This window comes from Caloenas nicobarica, chromosome Z, assembly GCF_036013445.1.
Source record: "Caloenas nicobarica isolate bCalNic1 chromosome Z, bCalNic1.hap1, whole genome shotgun sequence".
NCBI classification, from domain to species: Eukaryota; Metazoa; Chordata; class Aves; order Columbiformes; family Columbidae; genus Caloenas; species Caloenas nicobarica.
In genome coordinates, this window is record NC_088284.1 from 90,049,592 (window position 1) to 90,071,804 (window position 22,213).

At 38.7% G+C, this 22,213-nt stretch overlaps 1 protein-coding gene across 3 annotated transcripts in view; it reads left to right on the forward strand.

The window, feature by feature from the left end:
- Positions 1-22,213, forward strand: part of PLPPR5 (phospholipid phosphatase related 5) — a 110,551-nt gene that overhangs the window by 49,930 nt on the left and 38,408 nt on the right. Inside the window, exons 4-7 of one of the 3 annotated variants that reach the window (XM_065655788.1) lie at positions 6,013-6,189; positions 7,842-7,961; positions 12,899-13,026; positions 16,497-16,793. In XM_065655788.1, the coding sequence (XP_065511860.1) occupies positions 6,013-6,189; positions 7,842-7,961; positions 12,899-13,026; positions 16,497-16,590 (519 nt within the window). In that variant the 3' untranslated portion in view covers positions 16,591-16,793. Of the gene's footprint in view, positions 1-6,012; positions 6,190-7,841; positions 7,962-12,898; positions 13,027-16,496; positions 16,794-22,213 lie in introns of those variants that run through there. The other 2 variants (XM_065655789.1, XM_065655787.1) reach the window with 2 other exon arrangements.

Here is a 22,213-nt window from a genome sequence, read left to right on the forward strand (position 1 = left end):
CCTCTCTGTAATGTTTACCTCCATTACTTTCCCTCAGTACCTATCAAGAAAGGCATGGCAATGGAAATGTTGAATGGCAGCACTATGGTTAGTCTCTACCCTGCTCCAAACCCAGGCACTTTCAAGGATGCATTACCTGTCTTCTTTAGACTTGTAGGTTTATTTCATCAGTGTACCAGAGTCTTCAAAGTGAACTACTGTAAATCTGTTCCAGAATCTCTAACCAAGTTGGCTGCTACCTGCATTTCTCCTTAGGTGTCTACTTGTCTTAGATCTTTTGTTTGCTTGTTTTTTCTTGAGCTGACTGCATCAGCTTTCACTTCTTTTCAGTATTGGAATTCACCCTTTCTCAGCTGAAACAACACCTGCTAACATAGGTATTAAGGCAAACACTGCAAGTTTATTAAGTTAAATGTAATTGTATAAGCCATATTTTGATATGTATAAACTGACACAGCTTGGACAATTAGAGATATATTTTGAAGCTGCCAAGTATGCATATACTTGGGTTTTTTCCACAACTGAGACACAGAAATGAAAAGTCATGGGTCTTTTTTTGGTAGAATTTTGGAGTGATATATGAGGATTTAGTCAGTCTATTACCATGGATTTAAATAAGAGACTTGTGATTAACAGTTGTCTTTGGTGCTGCAGATCTAGGTCATTGCTAGTTGTAGTTCAAGACAAATTTTAATTAGTTCTGTAAATGTTTGCTTTTTATTGTGTTATTGCATTGGACAAGAACAGTTGGCAGCCAACCCATCTGTAGGGTAGTGTTTGAACTTAGTGTTACCACATACATTTCAGACTTGCTTTGGATTTGTAATGATAAAGGAGCAGGTTTAATGTCTTGGTAACTGACATATCCCTTAGGTCTGTAGGCTGCTTTTGCTGCTTCATACTGTGAACCCTGGACCTCAGCTACAGCCTCAGGCAGGGCTGGCAGGTAAAGCTGACAAATAATTTTTTCCTCTCTGCAGAGCTTTTGTTGGGACCGTGATCATCTTTTCTGCAAGGCTCTTGCTCCTGGGGTTCTGCTGTATCTTGTTTGCTGTTGCTCTGTTTACGAGTCGCTGGGAAAAGACAGCAAGGCAGTCTGGGTCACAGTGCTGGTAACATGGTGACATTCTGCTTAGTGTCACTCTTTGATCCCGTCTTTAGGTGTTGGCCTGGTGTCGTTTCACCTCTCCATCTTTAAGTGCCTATCCATTTTTTGTTAGGAAATTAAAGAATTAAAGGATTTTTTGGACTGCTTTTCAGCGGCAGTGTTAGGAAAGTGGAATTTCTTTTCAGTATCTGGTGAAACAAATAAAAGAATCCCTTGATTCTAATTTTACAGCTTTATACATTGGGTGTTTTGGTTACTTTCAGACTGGATAGTCAAATAACATTACAATTTGGTCCAGGGATTTATCAAAAGACCTCTCGATATTTCGTGTCAGTCAGTTCTTCATTACAATATAATTGCTCAAGATAATGACCTCTGTAGACTGAATCGGCTTTAATTAATATTTGGGTGTATCTAACAGTCCTGGTACACTGAAAGATACCTCTTTCCTTCTCCAGTTGTTTAGAGTTACAGCTGTGGGGATCTCATAGTGGAAAACATCAAGCATTTCTAGAGCTTTCTCTTCCTTTTGCCAACCCAGACCCCTGATTTTCAAAGCCAATTTTTGTCTAGGGTCATCAGTAACTACTGCAAAACTTACAGAGAAAGCCGGAGGAGGCTTCAAAAGCACTAAAAAAAATCTTCAGTGGACAGCTGCAGAAAGACCCAGATGATTTGAGAATATGACTGTGGTTTGATGTAGAAATGGTTTGACCCAATAATTATCATCAAGAAATCTGAAGATTGTCTAACAGGATTCTAACATTGAATCTGGATATGGATTACCATCCACTATAGCCCACTACTTTTTCAGCTTTTTGATCTGGAAGTATCTCTTTTCTTGTAGGTATGGTGAATAGTGAAAGTTGCGCATTCCTCAGGTAGAACATCCGTAACATTACTTGAATAGTTCAAGGCTCTTTCTTTAACGATGGCACAGTATAAAAGCAAAATAAAGCATGAGATACTTTATATTTGGCGCGCTGCCTGGGATAGGTGCCTGTACAGTGATTCCTCTTTCTGCTTGTTGCATGATGAGTCATTATTCTCTGCCCACTAACAGACTGGTCTGTCTCTTTGTCAGTCCCTCAGACCATCTGCTTCAGGGAGGACCGAAACAGCAAGTACAGAGAGGATCTTCCTCCCCGCATCCCTGGGCCCCAGGCTGATGAAATCAGCTGGGAAAATTAACCTCCCTCCCAGCTGGTGCACCCAGACTGATGACTGTCTCCACTGTAACTAAAATGGGACTCTGGGACCTGTTTCATGTGTGTTTGTGTGCATGGATGTTGGTGTGGATAAGCCTAGAGACAGCTGAAAGAAGACGACTAGGAAGAGCTTGCAGCACAGCCCAGGAGGCCACTTTGTCCTGCAACTGCCATACAATTGCTGTTCTTCTCTTACGTGTTTTGGAATCTTTTTTTTTTCACTAGATTTAGGACATGTTTCACATGAGTCAGATTTGCAACAAGACACTTTTGAAAGCTTTCCCAGTACAAGTTAAGTGCCAGCACTATGATTGTTCCTTATACTATGATCTGAAACAGTCATGTCAGGAATCTCACAGGTTGCTTTGTCTTTGGTGGTGATTCTGACTCTTTCAAATATGTATTTTCAAAACAACTTCAATTAAAGTTTTTTCTTTCAATTTATGAGGTTCTCTGAAGACTTCACTTCCAGCATCTTGAAGACTGAGGGTGAAATGTTTGCATTTTCCTGCAAATCTAGTGATTGGTATATAGAACAGTCAGATAACACTGACTTCCTTATATGACTCTGACAGTGTCTACTTGCTGGTACCTTCTTTCTATCTTTTCGTACTAAAATCTTATTTCAGGGAAAAGGAAAAGCAATAGCAGCAGTTCTTCAGGAGAAGATTCACCGCTGATCTGATGTTGCAGGAGAATGTACAGCCTGCAAAACTAATGCCAACTACTGTATCAATCCTTGACCTTACATACAAAATCCAACTGCTATTGGTTTTGTTGTCAACCAAATTAAAAGATTTCTTTAATTAGATGCCTTTTCTCCGAATTTCTGTTCTTAAAAGGAACTGAGATGGACTTGTTCAATAAACATCTTTAGCCATGTAAAAATGTATATTGTCATTCATTCTCACTGATGTTTTAAATCACTGAGCTCTTTTCCTTTGTTGATACTGCATTTAATATTTATGAAAAGTAAGAGAAGAAAAATCCTGTCATCTTTTTAAGAGGTTTATTCTTTGTTGATTACTGAATGTTCTGGTTTACAGCTTTTCCTCCAGAATCAAGAAGAAAACAACTGCTTAATGATATTTTATGCTTAATGCAAATCAGATCTTTGACTGAGTTGACTGTGTTAATATATTGTACTAGAGCTACAAGAGGTCAAGTTTTAAAATGGACGTCTATGAATCCTGCCTTGGAAGAGTCTACCTTTGCTATGTAGAGTTTTGCAATTATACAGAGTTTTTGCTACACTGTTTCAGTTCATCCTGCTTCTATTGATTCTTTAATATATGTTTTAGTCTATTCTTAACATCAGTAATGTTTGTTCTTTAAAGAAGAGACAGAAATGGTACCTATGCTGGCAAAACCCTCGCGTTATTGTGAATAATGGACCAGGCATGATGATCTTGACTGCACACGTAGGAAGGGACTCAGCAAATGGAGATCATTATTATTCCATAAGGCACAGCCTGAGTCTGCAGTTGGTTCATCCTACTGAGTGCTTTGTCTGAGTAGGGGTTTGAAGGACATGCTTGATGGTGAAAAGATTCAAAAAATTTTCTGGAGAGCATTTTTCAGTTTAGCTTGCTTTGACTGAAGTACTACAGAATCAAGTGTTGGTATTATAATAAGTTGTTTTGACTTCATAAAAATTGGCATAATCATTTTGGTGATTACCAGGTGGTGTAGGTAACTGAAATATATCACCAGGACCTGCCTTAAGCAAACTACACTCTTTTTTGGGTTGACTTTTCCTTCTTGATAGTAATTTTGATTTAATATGCCACAAAGCAGAATTAAATGCAGAATAGCTTCCTGCCAACTTCCTTGTTTCAACTGCACCCAAGCTGTACTTAAAATTTTATGATCTTGCTGCGTATTCAAAATATTAGAATATTTTCCTCAACACTGGGCGTTCTCACGTATGAATGTGGATAAAGGTGATGGTATCCTGTAGTACGGTGAGACTCACTAAAATGGTGTAACTCAGCATGCACTGCTCTTTCTGTAGCCTAAGAAAACCAGTGGGGCTAAAAAGCTGGAAATTAAAGTTACAGTTGTTTTATCAGCGTTCAACGTGGTAAGAGTAACTCACTGAAGAGAGTCTGCAAAAATAATAATGAGCTAAACTAAAAGGATAGTCAGCAAAGGGAGAAACCCCATTTCTTAAATGGTCTAGGAAGAAGAGAGGAGAAATATGATTTGGAGATACACCCCCAATTTTTTTTTTTTTTTCCAAACCTTTGCTCTGTCTGGATTAGTTAAAAGCTTGCTACTAGTTTAGTGTTCATCACATAAGGTACACTGAAGATGTATGTGTTGCAGTATTCTGCTGTGATTTTTAAACTTAAGCTTTGATTTGTCCTCTAAGCTGTGAATCTTTCTCTAGTGTTTTGAACAAAATTACTGGCAGATGTTGCTCTTTTCAGACAAGCTCTGACCACTACTTCCTTATCATAACTAACCACGCTTCCTAAACTTCTTCCTGAGTGGATTATTGCAGTACTTCATAACTGATTACACAGTAAATTCAGCTGAAGTTTCAGACAGTACAAAAAACCACAAAGGACTGCCCAGTTGTTGGCCAAAAAGGTAATGGTTCTTTGATGCAGATTCATCTGTTTCCCTTTGCAGTTCAAAGGGATGACGTTACACACTTGGAGTCTCTAGTGAAACTCCATAGAAAATATCTGCGTTCTTCAATCTAAAAAACTTCAACACAGTCTAAATGTGAAGGGTTCAGGGATTTCAGTGGCTTAAATTGCAGAAATATCTTCTGCAGAAAGTAAATAGTTTTTCCTCAAAAATCTTGTTAGTTGAAGTATAATTTTTCAAGGGGGGGGACTTTCAGCAGAAAGGAAATTGAAAGCTTTGGTATTCGTTTCTTCCATTGACCCATCAGAATTTGGAAAGTGCTGGCTTACACGTACTAGTCACTAATGCACCCTTAGGGCAGAAGAGCTGCTCTGTCATCAGGCAGTGCTTTTAATTCAGTCCTGTTGCACAGGGAGAGTCAGCCTGCAAGCAGGGCAGATTGATTTGTTGGAGTTTGATGCATAAAAGGTTCTGCATTTAGATTGGTTTGTGTGCTGGGAGAGACTGGTACTGAACATCCTCAGTCACCGTCTGTGAAGTACAGGGGTGTATTGGTTCAGCACTGGTTGAAACTATCACATACTGTTTATAAAAGTAGATGCTGGCATTGAGTTCAATTTTCACTGCTTTTTGACAAGTCTCTAGTTAGTCACATGGAGGAGCTGTGTATGAGGAAGGAAGATGTTTGCTAATAAACACAAGGCCTTGATGTATCCCCTCTCAGGGTAAAAATCTTTCTCTATTGTTGTCAACACTGCACAGTGAAAATTTGATCAGTCTCTGTACCTCTATGCATAAATAAATACATAGATTGGGAGTGATAGGATAGGATTGTCTAATGCGCCTGTTCTTTTGGGGGCTTTTCAGGTTCACATAAAATGTAATTTTGTTATATGGTCTAATTATTTTTCTGTATCCCAAGGAAAAGAGTGTGGTGACTTTATCTAGCACTCTTTCATGTTTCTTTACCGCCCCGCCCCCCCCCAAAAAAGCCCGGACAAATACACATAGTCTATTCAAGCAAAATGTAGAGATTTTATTCACCAATTAGTGGGAGATATCCATCAGTCTTATGTGTTCTTCCTTTCTAATTTTCAGATGTATATCACCAACACAGTAAAAGCCAGAGGAACAAGGCTTGCAAAACCTGTTCTGTGTTTGGGCTTAATGTGCTTGGCTTTCCTTACTGGAATCAACAGAGTAGCAGAGTATCGAAATCACTGGTCAGATGTAATAGCAGGATTTGTAATCGGAATATCTATAGCAGTATTTTTGGTAAGTGTATATCTATGTTATTAATACTTCTGTTTGAAAAATCAGTGTATAACTTTGTATCTCTAAAATAAATATTGTCAGCCTTGACTTTTCAGACAACTAAATGACAGAAGAGGCATTTTTAATTTTTGTTTCTAAGTAATTATCAGTTTCCTTAGTTATATTTACATACACTCGGAAATGTGAAGTCTAGAAAGGACTGATCAAATGATCTCTTTTGGCGTCCTTATAAACCAGATTGTAGCACTTCAACCAATAATTTTTGCATCAAACTCCCCTTTAAGCAACTCTATATCCTTCAGAATAACATCTAGTTATGATTTTGAGAATAAAGTATTAAATTCAGTATAGTAATACCTACACCAATCAGAGAATAAGCAGCATTTCTTTTTTGGCTTTAAAGTAACCTTATTGAAGGTTTGCATTGAAATGTTATGTTATTCTTTATCAAAAAATCCTTGTTTAGCCTTTTTCTTTTCTGGAACTGTGTTCCAAAACCAGATCGTTAGTCACAGTTCACAATGACTAGTATCTGTGTCATAAAGCTGCCACTAATCTATTAATTACCTTCACTGGTAACTTCAGTGCAAGACTATGGCATAGAATAGTCACTGCTGTTTACTGCCTGCAGGTTTGTCTGCATGGCAGCTTGTAATAGTGCTAAATACAGCTTTTGAATTTTTTCCCCATGAACACACTTTTGAGCTTGATTCTTGGATCTCAAGGTCTTGATCTCAAGATCTTGGATCTGAAGACCTGGCTTGGCTGAGAACTCTCCCAGTAACGGTTGAGGTGGGTGTTTTCACTCCTCTGAGAAATGTGAGTTGTAGCTTTTGGTCTTCTGTAAAATATTCCTGCTTGCACTTCCAAATATTCCCTTCCACACAAGATGTCCAGGATTTATAAATTTGGTTGGTTATTTTTAGGAAGTTTTTCCATTCTGTTTGTGCCCCTAAAATCATAAAAGAGAACACAATAGAAAAGAAATCTGTCCCAGCATTTTTTCTTACATATTGTGATAAATATTGCATAAACTCCTTTTAGTAGCATTACATCAGATTTCTTTGTGTTGTGAAGAAAATACAATGGGCAAACATTGTAGCTCGGCTGAACGTCTGAATTAGTAGAAACACTAACTGGTATATATCATGTTCCTATATCCCTGTGGGACAATCACTGCTGCCCTGAACAGTTTAGAGTTTAGTTCAAACTTGGGGATGATCCTTGCCTCCTTGTTCTCCCTTTCTTATTCTCTATTTGAGAAAGTCTTGGCTGCTCGAAGTTTAGATGGTACTGGCCCTTCATAGGAATTTAAGGTTATTGCCATATTCTGCTGCACATGCTCTGGACATCTATTCATGACACAGCTAATAATTGGTATTCTATTATTCAGCTTAGGTAATGGATTTGCTTTTAGATAGAGGGGTTTTTGATTCTCAGATGATGCATGTAACAATAAATTGGTTGAAAATCTTTTGTCTTGAAATATTAATTAAGGATTTTCTGTAAAACATGAACTTCACATTTCTGTGTTTCTACTGTGAGCTGTGACTAAAGCTGGTGTCAGTTCTGCCTAATTATGTATGACAGGATCAAAGCTCAAAAAATGAGTTGTTCCTTAGCTATTCTGTTTATCTTCTAATCTCTTCTAGGTTGTCTGTGTGGTAAATAACTTCAGAGGACGTCAGCCAGAACATGAACATTCTCATATGGATAATCTGGCCCAGATGCCCATGATCAGCATACCCCGAGTAGAAAGCCCTTTAGAAAAGGTAATGTCTGACTTTTTTAAAAACAATTAAATAGAAGGTAGCTTACCTGGAAGGATGATCCTAAATTATCCTGACAAGAGTGCTGAGGTAATCAGATTTAAAGTAAGGAAAGATGGCAGCGAAGGAAAAAGAAGGGAAGAATTCAGAGACACTCCTTGGCAGACTCTTCATGTCACCTCCAAGACCAATCGCTGCATATCAGTCCAGTTTGCTGCTGTAGCCAATGCTAAATTCATGGAGTCAGGCTGCGTAGATCTGAGGCCCTCTTTCCTTATGTTCCTCAATTAAGTTTGATTAACATTTTGGCTGACAGTCCATGGAGCTTGAAGTGCTCAGAAAGAAAATCTAACCCCTGAGCCCAAGCGTTATGTCATTCAGGTACAAGTGGCAATTATCTTGTTTCTTTGGGGTATGTCCTCAGGCTAGTGTAGAGCGTGGGGTGCAGTCCCTTGTGGATCAACTATGGGGCTTTTATCATCAGGTACGTGCTGGCCTCAGGGCAGGGCACCCACTTGGAAACGCTGGGGATCTGATATCTGTGCTAGTGGGGCAAACAACTTAATGAATGTGATGATAGTAGAGAGTAGCAAGTAACATGGGACATACAGTAACTGCGCAATAGCCATCATCTCTTGCTAAAGCAAATGGGATTTTGGGCTAGGACTAGCTAGTGATAGTCTCCTGAATATGCCTGAGTAAGTCTCCTGAATTTGCATGAGTAAGTATTGTGATGTATTAAAAATTTATTGTGGTTTCCTGTAATAAAAAGTTACATTTTTTGAAGATGATCCTACAGTATGTAAGTGTTAGATAAGATTATGTCTGAACAATTTTGGGAGCAAACAGACACTGAAATAGATAGCATAACCAATTGAAGAAAACATGTTAGGCGTTTTTACCGGAAGATTTGAACTACTAATGCAAAGTATGAAAGCAATTCAACTTTTTTCTAATTACTTTATCTGTCATTATTTGTTAAAATTTCCCATGTTATGCCCATGTTTGAAGATAGTAAACAACTCTATACTGGGTAGGGGACCAAAAGTATGTTTCTATGGCATTCCTTTAACTCCAAATTACAACTTATATTTTTTTTATATTAAACATAAGAAATGTTTTTAACCACTTCCCAGTCTTTCTTAGTCACTTGGAAGAGGTGGGAGTTGTTCTTGTATAAGAATGGCTGCTAGCCCTGGGTTTGTTATGCCTTTCCCTGAAGGGAAAGAAGATTTCTTTTGAGAATGATCTAACACGCCTTTTTGAACCAAATGTGTCTAAGCTACTTCTGCTGATATGTTGTCATAAGGAGGTCAGAGTCTAATTTGCTGGAACAAGTGTTTAGCTGATGAATGTGTATCTTCAAAATAATCCATTCAGTAAACTTTCTGTAAAATGTCAAAACAAAACAAGATGTCAGTTGGCCTAGGACATATCACATTAATAAGAGCATGTCTTATTTATGTGCTAGGCTCTCCTGCACTAGAAGCCATTTCTGTGGCTCAAAAGCCGTCATAGGGAATAAATGCACATTCTCTGGCTGTTGAAAATTGTTTTTTTTTTCTTCCGGGGTAAGAAGAGATCATGTTAACTTAGTGTTTCTACCTGATTTGACACCCTCTCACTCATGATGAACACTGTTCTTTTTCTCAGAATTGACCTAGGTTTGACTGAGATATTGTGGGGAAAGATTTGGGAGAGTGTGGAAGGGTGGTGGCAGGAATAATGTTTGCTCTGCTTGAGGATGGCCTCTACCATTTGTGAACTGCCCAGGACTCTTATTATATGAAAGAACATATTTCCTTTGAACCCATATTCCCATGGCAGTAGAAGGTAGCTGTTTGCTGTCATGGAACTTCTCTCTGGATAATTAAATTGAAGACTGCCAGCAGGGTGGTACACTTGGTGAGATCTCAGTGTGTGGGTTCATCTTTGTCTATGTTGCAAAGCCTTTCTCCTTTCCAGACAGAGAGGATGAGATGGGAGTTTGCTATTTGTTGGGAAATGCTTTCTCCCATTTCCACCCTTGGAAAGTTTAAATTCGAAGTAGCAAATAATTGATGAAAAAGTTACTTACATGTGAGTGTTTCAGATGTTGAGTTTTTGTGGATTTTTTTCTTTTTTTTTAATGTTTAGTCTAAAGTTTTAGATAGAAGCCAGACCCTGTTAAATAAAAGGCACGAAGGATAATACTTATGTGGAACTAAGGTCTAAATTGAACCGTTTCAATTAACTACCATCACTACAAGAATTATTAACTTAGTTTTTTCCTTTTAACTCCCTTCTTATTTTACATCCTTTGCTCTTCTCTGGAGAGAGAGAGAGGTGCTAAATAATTTGTGTGCTATTTGCCTTTTGCCTGCTTTAGCCACGTGCAGGTTACTTTTCACTACATTTCAGTTAGTGCTGTTCCAGTTCTATATTCTGAAAGCACATGTATTTACGTGTAGCTTATTTTAAATCTGTTTTTCCTTATTCTCGATGTGCAAGCTCCCGTGCCAGTGTTAAAGTCAGCTTACTATCAGAAATTAGCTACCAAGTGCAGCACAAATCCTGACTGACTGAATTTATCATGGGCTAAGACAGTGCAAGCATGAAGCAATGCAATTCTGTTCTTGGTATTTAGAAATAAGAACTATGTGTGTATCTGGGAGCGAGCAATTCAAAGATGCTGTCTTAAAGAATGACTTCATTAGAAATGCCTACCAGATGGGACCTCAGTCACTGCAGTTTTGTTATAAATTTACCTGTAAATGAATAAGCACATTGTGCATCACACAGACCTCCAAGCACCTTATTTTTGTGTTTCCAGATCTGCTATTTGCTATTGCAGTGCTTTTTCCTGCTGGAGAACGAATGCTCTTGGCATGCTTTGCATGCTCTCCGTGCTGCCACTGTCTGAGATCTGGTGGAGGTCAAGAGCTACATTTGAAGTACACTTAAATAGTAATATGTGTACTTGTAATATTCTGAATTGAGCTGCTGCTGGTTAACGATGAGGGTAGATCATTTTTGCATGACACTTCTGTTTAATTGTGGTGCATACAGATGATTAAGCTGTTCTGCATGGGTATCCACTTCTCATGCACTCAAATGAGCCATATAGTTGCAGAGTGTCTCCTTGAAGAATCCTTGCCAGAGCTGGCTCAGCAATGCAGACTTATTGCTTTCACCTTAACTACATTCATCCTCAGAATTAATGAGAAGAATGAAAGCCAAGAAACCTCATCACTCATCCATCTGCTCCTTTTTCTCTTCTGTCTCTGACCTTCTTTATCTCTTACAAGACAATTCATGTTGCAGTTAGCTGGCTCTCTTCTTACTGCGGTCAAGGTTAGAGATTGCTGTTCTTTTGCAAGAGTTACTGGGAAATAGGGATATTCTGGTGGTACCTGGAAGAGTTTAAAGTTCCACTTCGTCCAGTGCAGTCATAAACTATTTTTTCTGTTTCAGGGGAGACTGACGTTATTTCATACTAAAGTCACCTGAAATTGGCCAGGGCTTACAGAGGGCTTGTACACATCCTGTAGTAGTTGCTGACTCTCCTAGCCTTTTTAAAAAAATTACTATTCTAGCTTTAAAAAAATCAAATGCTAAGGGAACATGGAGCATTTTAGGACTAATTGAGGCAGTAGATAGGATGCTGAGGTAAGAGGTTTTAGAAGGAAGTGTTGAGTTAGGAGAAGCACTATGGTTTGTCTCCTGTGAGATGATTACTGTGTCAGATCATCAGTACTTTCTGTAGCTGTTCAACATTATTTGCACAGTGAGGTCTCCACAGTGCTCTGTTTGACAGCTAAGCTGCATTTATCCCCAAAGCCTCTGCTTGGCGTTCCTGCTTAGTGCTACTTCTGTCAGCAATGCCCAAACCATGTCCCCAAACACAGCCACCATTCCTTGTTACAATGAGGTTTCTTATACTCCACCCATAGGACTGACTCTCCAGCATGACTCTGAACTAGAAACAGATAGATTAGGGTCTTTAGGTTAGAGTGTCTCTCTTCTCCTTCAGGCACAGCCATTTCTAACTTTTAATGGTGATAAGCATTTGGAATTCCTCTCCCAATATGTAACGCTCTTGTTGCCTGTCATACCAATTGCTAGTGACTATCAGGGTTGATTGTCTCAGAAATCTTGTTGGGTTTGACGCTGTAATTCTTGGGTTTTTTGTGTGCATGCCAAAGGTAATGGTGGTGATAAAACATTTTAACAACAGTAAGTATAGATATTGCAATGGATCCTGATAGTATTTTAAGACTGGGGAAGCTTACCCCTTCTGTTTTTAACGCATAATGTTTTTTTCTATTTACTCTATCTTGATTATTCATGAGATATAGAATAGTTTCTTCACAGTGTCAGAAAAGGATATTTCTAATTTTAATTCTCAGTGTTACTCCTTTTTCCTTGGTCTTAAGTATTTTGGTACTAAGAAGCCTTTCAGTGGTGTGCACACCTGCGTACACCCAACGTGGCCTGGGGAGTCTGGTCTGGTCCCTGGGCTCTCCAGGGAGACTGGTGGCCTGTCACTGAGCTCACAGACTAAGAGCAGAACCCAGAGATGTTTTAGCTCATCATACTATGGACAAACAGGGGAGAGGCTTTGTGTCTATTTCTGTTGCTCGAAAATGTTTTAAATCAGAAGTATCCAAGTACTGCTGTGCTTGATGTATGCATAGGCGTCCATACAGGCCGTGTTTCAGTGCACATATGCGTATCTCTGGGACAGCCTGACTAGAGTCCGTGTGCTTACATTAGCTTACAGGCAGATTTTCAGATTTCTGTTGTCTGCTTAAATCTACTTCTAGGAGATTGTACAAGAATTGTTTCTGTGTGAATGCAAACTGTGATTCACCACGTAAAACATTCAGATAAAATAATACTTAAACATAGGAAAAGGAACAATATATTCAGTGTGACCTCCTCAAATATACGTGTTGTAGGTGTTACAGAATCAAGGTATTGGTAACCATCAAGAAGATGCTCTGCAACAAAACTCCCTCAAAGCACGCATCGTTAGGTTCTTCTCCTGGATATCAGGAACAGACTGTTTTGAACATCTTCATCTAAGGCAATAAGCGATGCGCGCAAGAGCGCACACGAGTGTTTGTGTGTGGAACTGAAGCACGGGCAGATGCAGTGTGGTGGCAGCGTTCTGTGCAGGTCTGTAACGTTTTAAATGGGGAATTTCACTTGAACTCATTCTTTTCTCTAAAAATGTGATTCATCCAGTAAAAGCATAAAGTAGACTTTGCTGACCCGGCGTATTGTATTATAACATTAATGTATGATAAATTATCATTTGCCTGAACTACTACAGTAGTATTTTCTATTTCTTTTAACAAACTCCACTGTGTGAAGGACTATAAACAATTTTTCAAATTCCTGATTTCAAAAATTGAGAAATCTTTTCTGGGATGATGACTTATTTTTGAATATTTCTAACTTTATTCGTGAGAGCAGAACAAAAAAATGTCAGGTAAAAAATATTTAATATAATGAAAACTGCAAACCACAAAAAAAAGTTGTCATAGATTTTTTTCAATGCTTTAACATTATAGAATCGCTCATAAACAGCAATGAATTAAAATATTAACAGAAGAGATACAGGTATGGCTCATTTTCCCCCAGAAACCTGCACTCAAGGCTTAGCCTTTAGCTTTCATTGTCCTGTTAGTGGTGTGAGAGCATGGCTGTGAAGCATGCTTCGTCCATGTGCTGCTGACACCAAGCTGATACTGTCAGTTTAGAATGAATCGTACAAAAGTTGGCATGCCTGTCTGTGAAACTGCTGCCATTGAGCAGACCTTCAGCACATTCTGATTCTTTTGCGCCCTATAAGGGAAATAATTTCCCATGGAGTTGGAGGAGCTGAGGTGCGGTGCATGGATTTTTGCTTGTCTCCTGCATCTGTGTGAATTTGTGTGCTGATAGTGGTTTGTATCTCACACTGAACTTTGTCACAGTAAATCTAAGCGCAAGTAAAAGAGCATGGTAAGAGAGATGAAATGCAGTTGTTCAAGAGAGATGCTGGTTGGTTGATGGTTGTTGTTTGGTGTGGGTTTTTTGGTTGTTTTGGTTTGGTTTTTTGTGGTTTTTTTTTCTGTAAAGAGTCTCAGCAAGACTTATTTCTAGATGGAGATAACATATGAAAAAGCATGAATAACTCAGACAGTTGCATGAATCTGTATCAGTGATTCTTGCCATCAGCAAGTGATTAATTTTGACCTAGTTATACATCACCCTGCTGAGTCTCTTGAAAATGAACTGACAAGTCTTCACTAGGGTTCAAATCAATAGCTCTGCAATCGGTGGCGTAGTAGTTCTCTCTGAGGGTTTATTGAGGAAGCAGGATTTTCTTCTGTGTTATTATATCCCATGATCTGCATGTCCTTCTAAGGATGGTGACCTGCTGTTTGGGAAGTATAGCTGGCAGGAGTGTGAACCACATTCTTCTTTCCCAAGTAATACCTACCCAGCCCTGAATTAATGCCACATGAAAGAGCATTTGGTTCTCTGCATCACAGACAAATGCGTGTCGCTTAGAGAAAGAAATAGCACGTAGCAGGACTTGAAAGAATTGATTCAAATAAATAACAAGGAATTTTTTTTCCTCAGAATTCCTCAGTTTTAAACCATCTTACTTATCAACAAAGCGAATAATTTAAAACTGATGGTAGTGTAAATTGACAGGATAGTTTTCAGGTCAAAATAAGGGAAAATGAGCACTGTGTAAGAAAATGTCATAATAGCCTCACAGTGCCTCCAGAGCTGTTGACGTTGCCCAATGTATTGTCTTTCCTGTACTGAAGGCAGAAGATGGCCTGACAACTAAAAGGCTTTGAAACGTGAATGTTTTCTAATTAGGAAATCTAATTTTGCTTTTCTCCTGCAGAATCAAAATCTGGAAACAATGACATTTGCTAATATTGTTTACTAACAATATTTTCACAGAAAGTTGCACATGGATTCTTTATCTAACGCTTTTTTAAAAATCTGCTGGCTGTGGTTTAATCATTGTTATTTACTTAAAATATATTCATTCTAGTTTGGAGAAGAATGTACGTAGATTCTTACTGTTTGGTGGTGTTCTCTTATGAAAGCTGTCAGAAAATAAAGCAAGACTAGAGCTAAAATGCATATACAGGGGAGGGGGAAGAGAGCTCCTCCTCTGGGCACAGTGCAGTTATGGCACAGTGAGAGAGGGAGCAAAGCTGACAGTGTGTTTGGAGGGGGGGAAATAAGAGGCAGATCTCCTGTGCTCCCACTCAGGGTGCTTCTAAATTCCTTTCTGCAATGGGAAAATCAAAGATGTCTCCTTACCTCCTGCCACGCAGACTGATAGACAAATATCCGGATAGTTTAAAGAACAACTGAGAAATAGAAACTTGTGTGGTGGCCACTGTTTCTCTTCAGCGCTTTCTATGGTATGTGATAAGGGATTTTTCTCAAGGACTTAGAATAACTTCCCGTAAGCGGGACAAAAAAGGGAGTTCTATCCCACTGTCCATGAGTTATCTACATCCCTCCTCCTCTTCAGCTTGCGCCTCCTCCCTTCTGACTTTGGTATGCTCCAGGAGGGGAGGTGATCAGAGAAATCTGCAGTGCTTTGCCTGGTATTATTTCCCTCTGTGCATTTTTGTGCTGGGCAACAAACGCATGGCTCAATGTCAAGATTCCCTTTATTAATTTTACACATCGCATGTTTTATAAAATTGGTGGCAGTCAAGGGTACTGTGTGTCTGAAGAGAATGTACCGTTCTTTTGGGTCCTGCGTATCGCTGTGCAGTTGAGTCTTCACCTACCAAATGTTTGCAGAGGCACTTGCTTAGGTTAGAGCACGAAAAAGTAGCAAAGCTCTTTGGGATGCTGCAGTTTTAATGTGTAGAGTCACGTGTAGCATGTCCACATTCTGATACACATCTTTGAGTTCATAAGAATCATCCCATTGAAGGGAAGAGGAGAATAACATTGCAAATGAAGAAGACACTGCAGTGATTCCGAAAAACGAAATTTTGAATATAAGCTCTCAACTGCTGAATGCAATTTTGTTGTAGCATTTCACCATTTGATTCTGTGCCATCGAACTCAGGAGGAGCAATGAATCTTTAAAAAACCGCAACATTAAAATGCTATTAACACTGAAATAGAATATTATAATCTGTCAGTAACTATCACTTTAGTTTCTAGGAATTTTGCTTTAAATTATGATTAAAGTAGGAATAAAAGTACAGCTTACTCAATTATTCACATTGTTACTTAATTTTAAAAACCCAATCTAAAACTAAAATTTGTAGAACCATCACACCTAATTACTTTGTTCAACATGCTTATGTATGCAGTCTTTCAGCAGTTAACAAAGAATTTCTGTGGGAGTGAGAGCACTGCAGTGAAAACCAGTTTTATTTACATCATCTTGCAATAGTCTCCAAGCATAAGGCTGGCCCTAAAGCACAGAAGGCAAAAATTTTCACAACAGCGCTGATATTTATCTATGTGGTTTCTGGGTTTTTATCTGTTTGTTTTTCCTTTAACTCGTAGAACCACATCACGGCCTTTGCAGAAGTCACATGATGTTGATGCTGATGTGTATTCACTCCATTGGACTTCATCTCTTTTCACAGCCCACACATGACAATTGCAGTGTATCAAAATAAGAAATTTTTAGAAGTCCTATTTCTGACTTGATTTTTACATCATTAAAATGATACCAACATTTTGAAGAATTCTTAAATATTAGAACGTCACTTTACTTTCTAGCAAAAATATTAACTGTTTACTTTTTGATGGAATGGGGCAAACTGAGCACTAATTATATTTATCTGACAATACCTTCTATTTTGGCTTCTCATTGTTTTTAATGGTTCATGTACCTATTCCAACAGTACTTCATATTTTGATTTGACTTTGATTTTTAAAATCTACATTTTTAATTCAGCATGATCTTGTTTCCATTTGAGGCAATTTCAGTGTGTAAAAACTAGACAAATATTATGTTCTGTATGAAAATGCTGTTTGCACATTGTATTATGCTGTATTCCATGTAAGATATCATTCAAACAGTATGTTATATGTAAGACTGGTGCTTCTGCTTTTGAAGAGAAAAAAATGCCAATTTTTACTGTAATAAGTATTGTATCATAATTAAAAGTTTATTTATTTGGATATTTTCCTGACATAATTGTAGTAGAACTGTTGTTTTGTAGTTCTTGAATGTCTTGGATGATATATATGTATCTAGGTTAAAAGAAATGAAAATAATATAGAAAGTTTGATCATTGATATATTCTTTATTACTAATGATATCCCACGGAAAGTTAAGGGCTCCATTCTTAGCTCAGCATATCTGATGGGAAGCCATGCTGTTCATAAATCGTTTGGACAAATTATTGAAGGAAACCTGTAGCTTCTCGTATTTGTTGTACACCCTGATATTATGCTGGGAGAATGGGTGCCAAGATAAGAAGAGAGTCACTGGCTTAGTGAGAAAAGTGCATATGAGTTTCTATTCTCCATTTTCATGTTGGAGAACTCATGGAAAGAAACAAAATGGCTTCATTAATTTTCTTCAGCCCAGGTAACCAGGACAGGCAGAATTTCTCTTTTCAAATCTTTCTATCTCTGTTTGTGTTTCAGGGCCATATTATCGAAAAAAAAAAAAAAAAAAAAAAAAAAAATCCCATCAATCTGTACAGTGTTGACAAATTGATTTTTTTTCTTCAACATCAAGCAGTGTTGTTATATCTCTGTTACTGCTGTGAATAATCAAATTGAGCCTCCCCTTCAAAAGACAACTTTGACTATTCATAGTGAAGTTGTCCTATAAAAATTGAGCACCAAATGGATCTGAGTATTGTAGCTGCTGAAGATGCTCTTAACATCTGCCAGAAAGTTTTCCTCTGGCAACAGCTGATACCATACTAGCACTATAGACACATCAAGAATAGTAATGGTCAGTTCAGGCTGTCAAACATTTCTAGGTCTTAAATTTTCCATCATGCAGTGTATTTCTTGTCATTAATCATCATTAGAAGATGTTTGAAACATAAGGCTGTAGAATCAGGTATATATTTTCTATGATTAATTTTAATGTATTCCCACATAGTCATCCAGGTAATACCTGCTTTTAACTACTTACTTTAACCTCCGCTTTCACTAAAATGCAAATACATAAGTGATGCTTGGCAAACAGGGCAAGGCCAAGTCGTCTGTGAGTGGAGAGAGCATATCTCACAAAGTCACTGTGCTAAGATGAGAATTAGGGAATAAAGAAATATATCAGTGGGAAGAAAAGTCCTAGAATAGAGCCCTTAGCTACAATGATATTACTTAGGTGATTGAAAATCCACCTTTATTAGACTATCAGCTGTGTTTACAAAATTGTAGTGGGTCCAAAGTTTGTATCACCGTATTAGGCACACTTACCCTTCTCTTAGTCTAGCTATTTAGGGTCCAAGGTACTAATGATTTCTTTGTGTGCAGATTTAAATGAAATCTTCACTCATTTTCGCATGGTAGCAAACCTGCATTTTTTATATCTGATTTATAAGATTACCAAGAGATTCTTTTATGTTAAAAGAGATGACTCTTTTTCAGTGTACTGTATATCATCAGCTTGTAACTGGTCTCTTTCTCTCTCAGGATCTTTCCCAGTCAAATATTTGGGTTAAATTTATCATATTATCTCTGTGAACCAGCAGTGAGAAAACAAAAAGAGAGACACTCTGCTGTATAATGTATTTTTAAATAAAATAATTTTTCATTCCTATGTAGTGTATTCTTTTTAGATATCTGCTCGAGATATATTTTGGTTGATAATGTACAAATAATGAAATGATGATTTTTTTAAGTCAGCTGCATTTGGTGATATATTTTCACAATTAACCAGGAGTTCCCACAGATAACTACCTTCCCTTAGAGGTGTTTCTGGTGAATTTGAAAAGCAGGAGAGGAAGAGCTGTGTTGCAGAAGAGTCCACAGGCAGTTGGTGAAAGACTCTCCCCAGAACGTGGACCAGCCAAGCTCCAGACCTTACTTTGATGGATTTTCAGAAGTGACAAGAATTTACCCCTCCTGCACCTCTCCACTGCCCTGGAGCTTTGGCCTTCACTCTTCCATTCTGGACCTGAAAAAGTTTTCATAGGAGGTTTGCCAAAACAAAAGTAAGTTGGTATTTTCTGGCTAAAATGGCTTTTTCGTGGTTGTTTTTAACAAAATCCCAGTGAGGAGCCGGTGACAAACAAGCATCATCCCTCATTCAGGGATTCTGGTGCAGAGTGGTTCCTAATAGAAACACTGTGGTTGAACCATTTCAATGGTTTTGAATGCAGCTGGTTTTCTGATCCTTGTGGACCTTTTCCGTGTGTACTTCAGTGAAACAGCTCCACTCTATAAATGAGATGTTTAAGAAGTATCTCTAATGCTATATGCTGCTGTGTTCCTAAAAATGGAATTCATAAGGCATATGGGGACACCAGCTGGGCTCATATCCATACCGTTTTAGATTCCCTTATATGTATTCTGCTGTTTGTTCGTAATCATGAACTGCATAAGACATACGGCAATAGCATCTGGGCTCACATCTCTTCAGCTTTTAAAAATGTTCATTTTAACAATACGTATTAAAAAAGGATAATGTTGGTATTTTTCAGCTGCAGTTTTCTTTGCTGTTGCCTTCTAATTTTGTTGCTGTCCAAGATCACAGTGAGTGTGACAGTCCATTTGCACATTATGTTAGCAGGGAGCTTTTTATACTCTTCCGAAGTCTATTTTTGGTATTTCTGAGGATTGCCATGCAGAAAGCAGAGTGCGCTACATTTTAGGGACAGATAACCTGAGTCTGTTTTGATCAAATACATCCCTGGCCCTCTGCATAGCCTTGGCCTTGGGGACACATGGGAGCTTTTGCAGGCGGAAGGGCAAGCAGACCTCCAAACCTCTCAGCCTTGTGGCACCTCCCTCCAAGTATATCAAGGGCAGTTTCACCAGGCCCTGCTTCTGGTAGCTGGCTCGGCCCCAGCAACCGGACTTCCCTGCTGTGCACCAGCACCTTTCGTCTGTCCTCAAGTACCTTTGGGAAACTAGACAGAGCAGGCAAGATACTAGGCCCTCACCTTGAAGTGTGCTATAAGCACAACTGTTGCTGGAGCCAGCAGATGCCCAGTTCTCACTTGGACAAGTGGAAAGCCAAATGAATGGGGACCTATCATGGCTTCAGCTCTTGACCATCTCCTCCACTTTCTAGGCCTTTTGGCTTTTGGGGACTTCCACAATGGAAAATAAAGAAAAGCTTCAGGGTGTCTGTTGCCTTTTTGTCGTCCTCTCCTGTATGAGGGTGGCTGAAAAAGCTCCTTAGAGTTTCCAGGCTGGACCTCATGTTCTGGGAAGAGGAAACTGTGAACACTCGAGAAATGTTCTTGTCAGGGTGGGAACTGGAAGCCGAGGTGTGACTGTGTGGTAAGTCTGGTTGTTTCCTCAGCACTTGCTGAGTTGCCATGCTAAGGTATGACTCTTAACAGGTTTGCTTTTGATACTAAACCGCCTATATTTACCTCATCATTTACCAGTCCACTTCCAAGAAGGGTTAGATATGTAGTTCCCTGCTCAACCCTGGAGCTTGTTCTGTCTCTGTAGAGAATCCTAGGAAGTGCAGCTTATCCCGTATGAAACCTGTCCCCAGTGTCTGACGAACACTATCCCAGACAAGCTGGTGGTAAGATAGCTGTCATTAAGGCTAGCTTCAAAGATGCTTAGCTCCCAGTTGCCTAAAAGGGTACCATGATCCAGGCACGTTTGATGACCCCTCTGGCTGGAAGCAATATAACCAGCTAGTGCCCAGGCTCCAGCTACTACTTAAGATGATGGTGACGTCCAGTTCTCTGCCTATCAGATCCTTGAACTCAGTTTCTTCCATTCCAGTTGTCAGCTCTTGAAACTTCATTCTGCTATGAGGTGGGGAAAGTGGCTGTGTTCATTAGCAGACCATTTTAGATCCTTTTACATGTCTTCTACTCTTGGTCTGTTATCACTAGCTGTGTAAAACATTTAGAAGTTAATCGAATTAGGATGATTTAATTCTGAATAAAGGTATACACCCAGAGGTTTTATATGATTCTAACTAATCCACATCAAATCTCTGGCTAACTCAGATAAACCATCCTGAATTGTCCCCTGTGTAGACAAGCCCTAAGCTTTTTTTTCCCCAGAAGAGCTCTACTGTCATAATGTCTTCCCCTAGTGACTACAGCCAGAACAGCGTGCGGCAGCCGGTTTCCTGAAACGATCGCATCAGCAGAATAATCCTCTCTCAGTTATGCAGCTGCTAGTGGCTTCATTAGTGGACTGGGTGCAGTGGACTGGTCTTGTTCTCTGAAAGTGATAAAGAATGGCACAATGGTAATCTCCAACTGTGAAATTACTGAATCCATCCACTAAGATGGGGGCTTCAGTAGAAGCACCAGTAAAGAGTTTTAGTCACCAAAACCAAATTATTTGCACCAGTGTTCTCATCTGGCAACTTTTAGATCTCAATAAATAAAATAAGAAACCAAACCCCTTTTTCTGATAAATCTTTCACTAAATAATGGTGCTGTACCTAAATACCTACTCTCTGCAGCTACAGGGAACTTGTAGCCTTGCTGGAAGTCTTTAATGTGGTTCTGAATGTGAGATCCTTGAGTTGTGAATTGCTCAAATAGCTCTGAAGTAGACAAATAACCCTAAAAAAGAGAGTAAATATGTCTATAACTGTAAAACAGAAGAGCTACAAAATGAGAATTTCAGAAGCGGGGAAAATCCCTTACAGTCTTCAGAAAATGTGACTATTTGAGGGAGATTTGCTATATTTTTCTAACTTAAATTACCAATACTGTAGTGGATGGCATTTCTACATTTTTAAAATACTGCAATAGAAGAGAACTGCTGCTCTTAGTCTACCGTTTCTGCTAAGAAATAATTTGCTCTTTCATTCTCTTTTGCTACTGTTGCTTAAGGAAACAGCTACTGTTCCTTCCTTAGCAACCGCTATTTATACAGTAGCAACTGACAACTTAAAGATATTCTATTCAAATATTCTAAAAATAAGTCTGATGAGATGAGAACGAAGTTCTTATTCAGGAAAACAAAGGCCCCTTTGGCTCTCATTGAAGACAGGGGACTGGAATCTAATCCTAGTAGGAAACAACAGGAATAAAACAAGACCCTTGCCTTTTGGCAATACTTCACATCGTTGTCAAGACAAGGTGATAGATCTTTTTTTG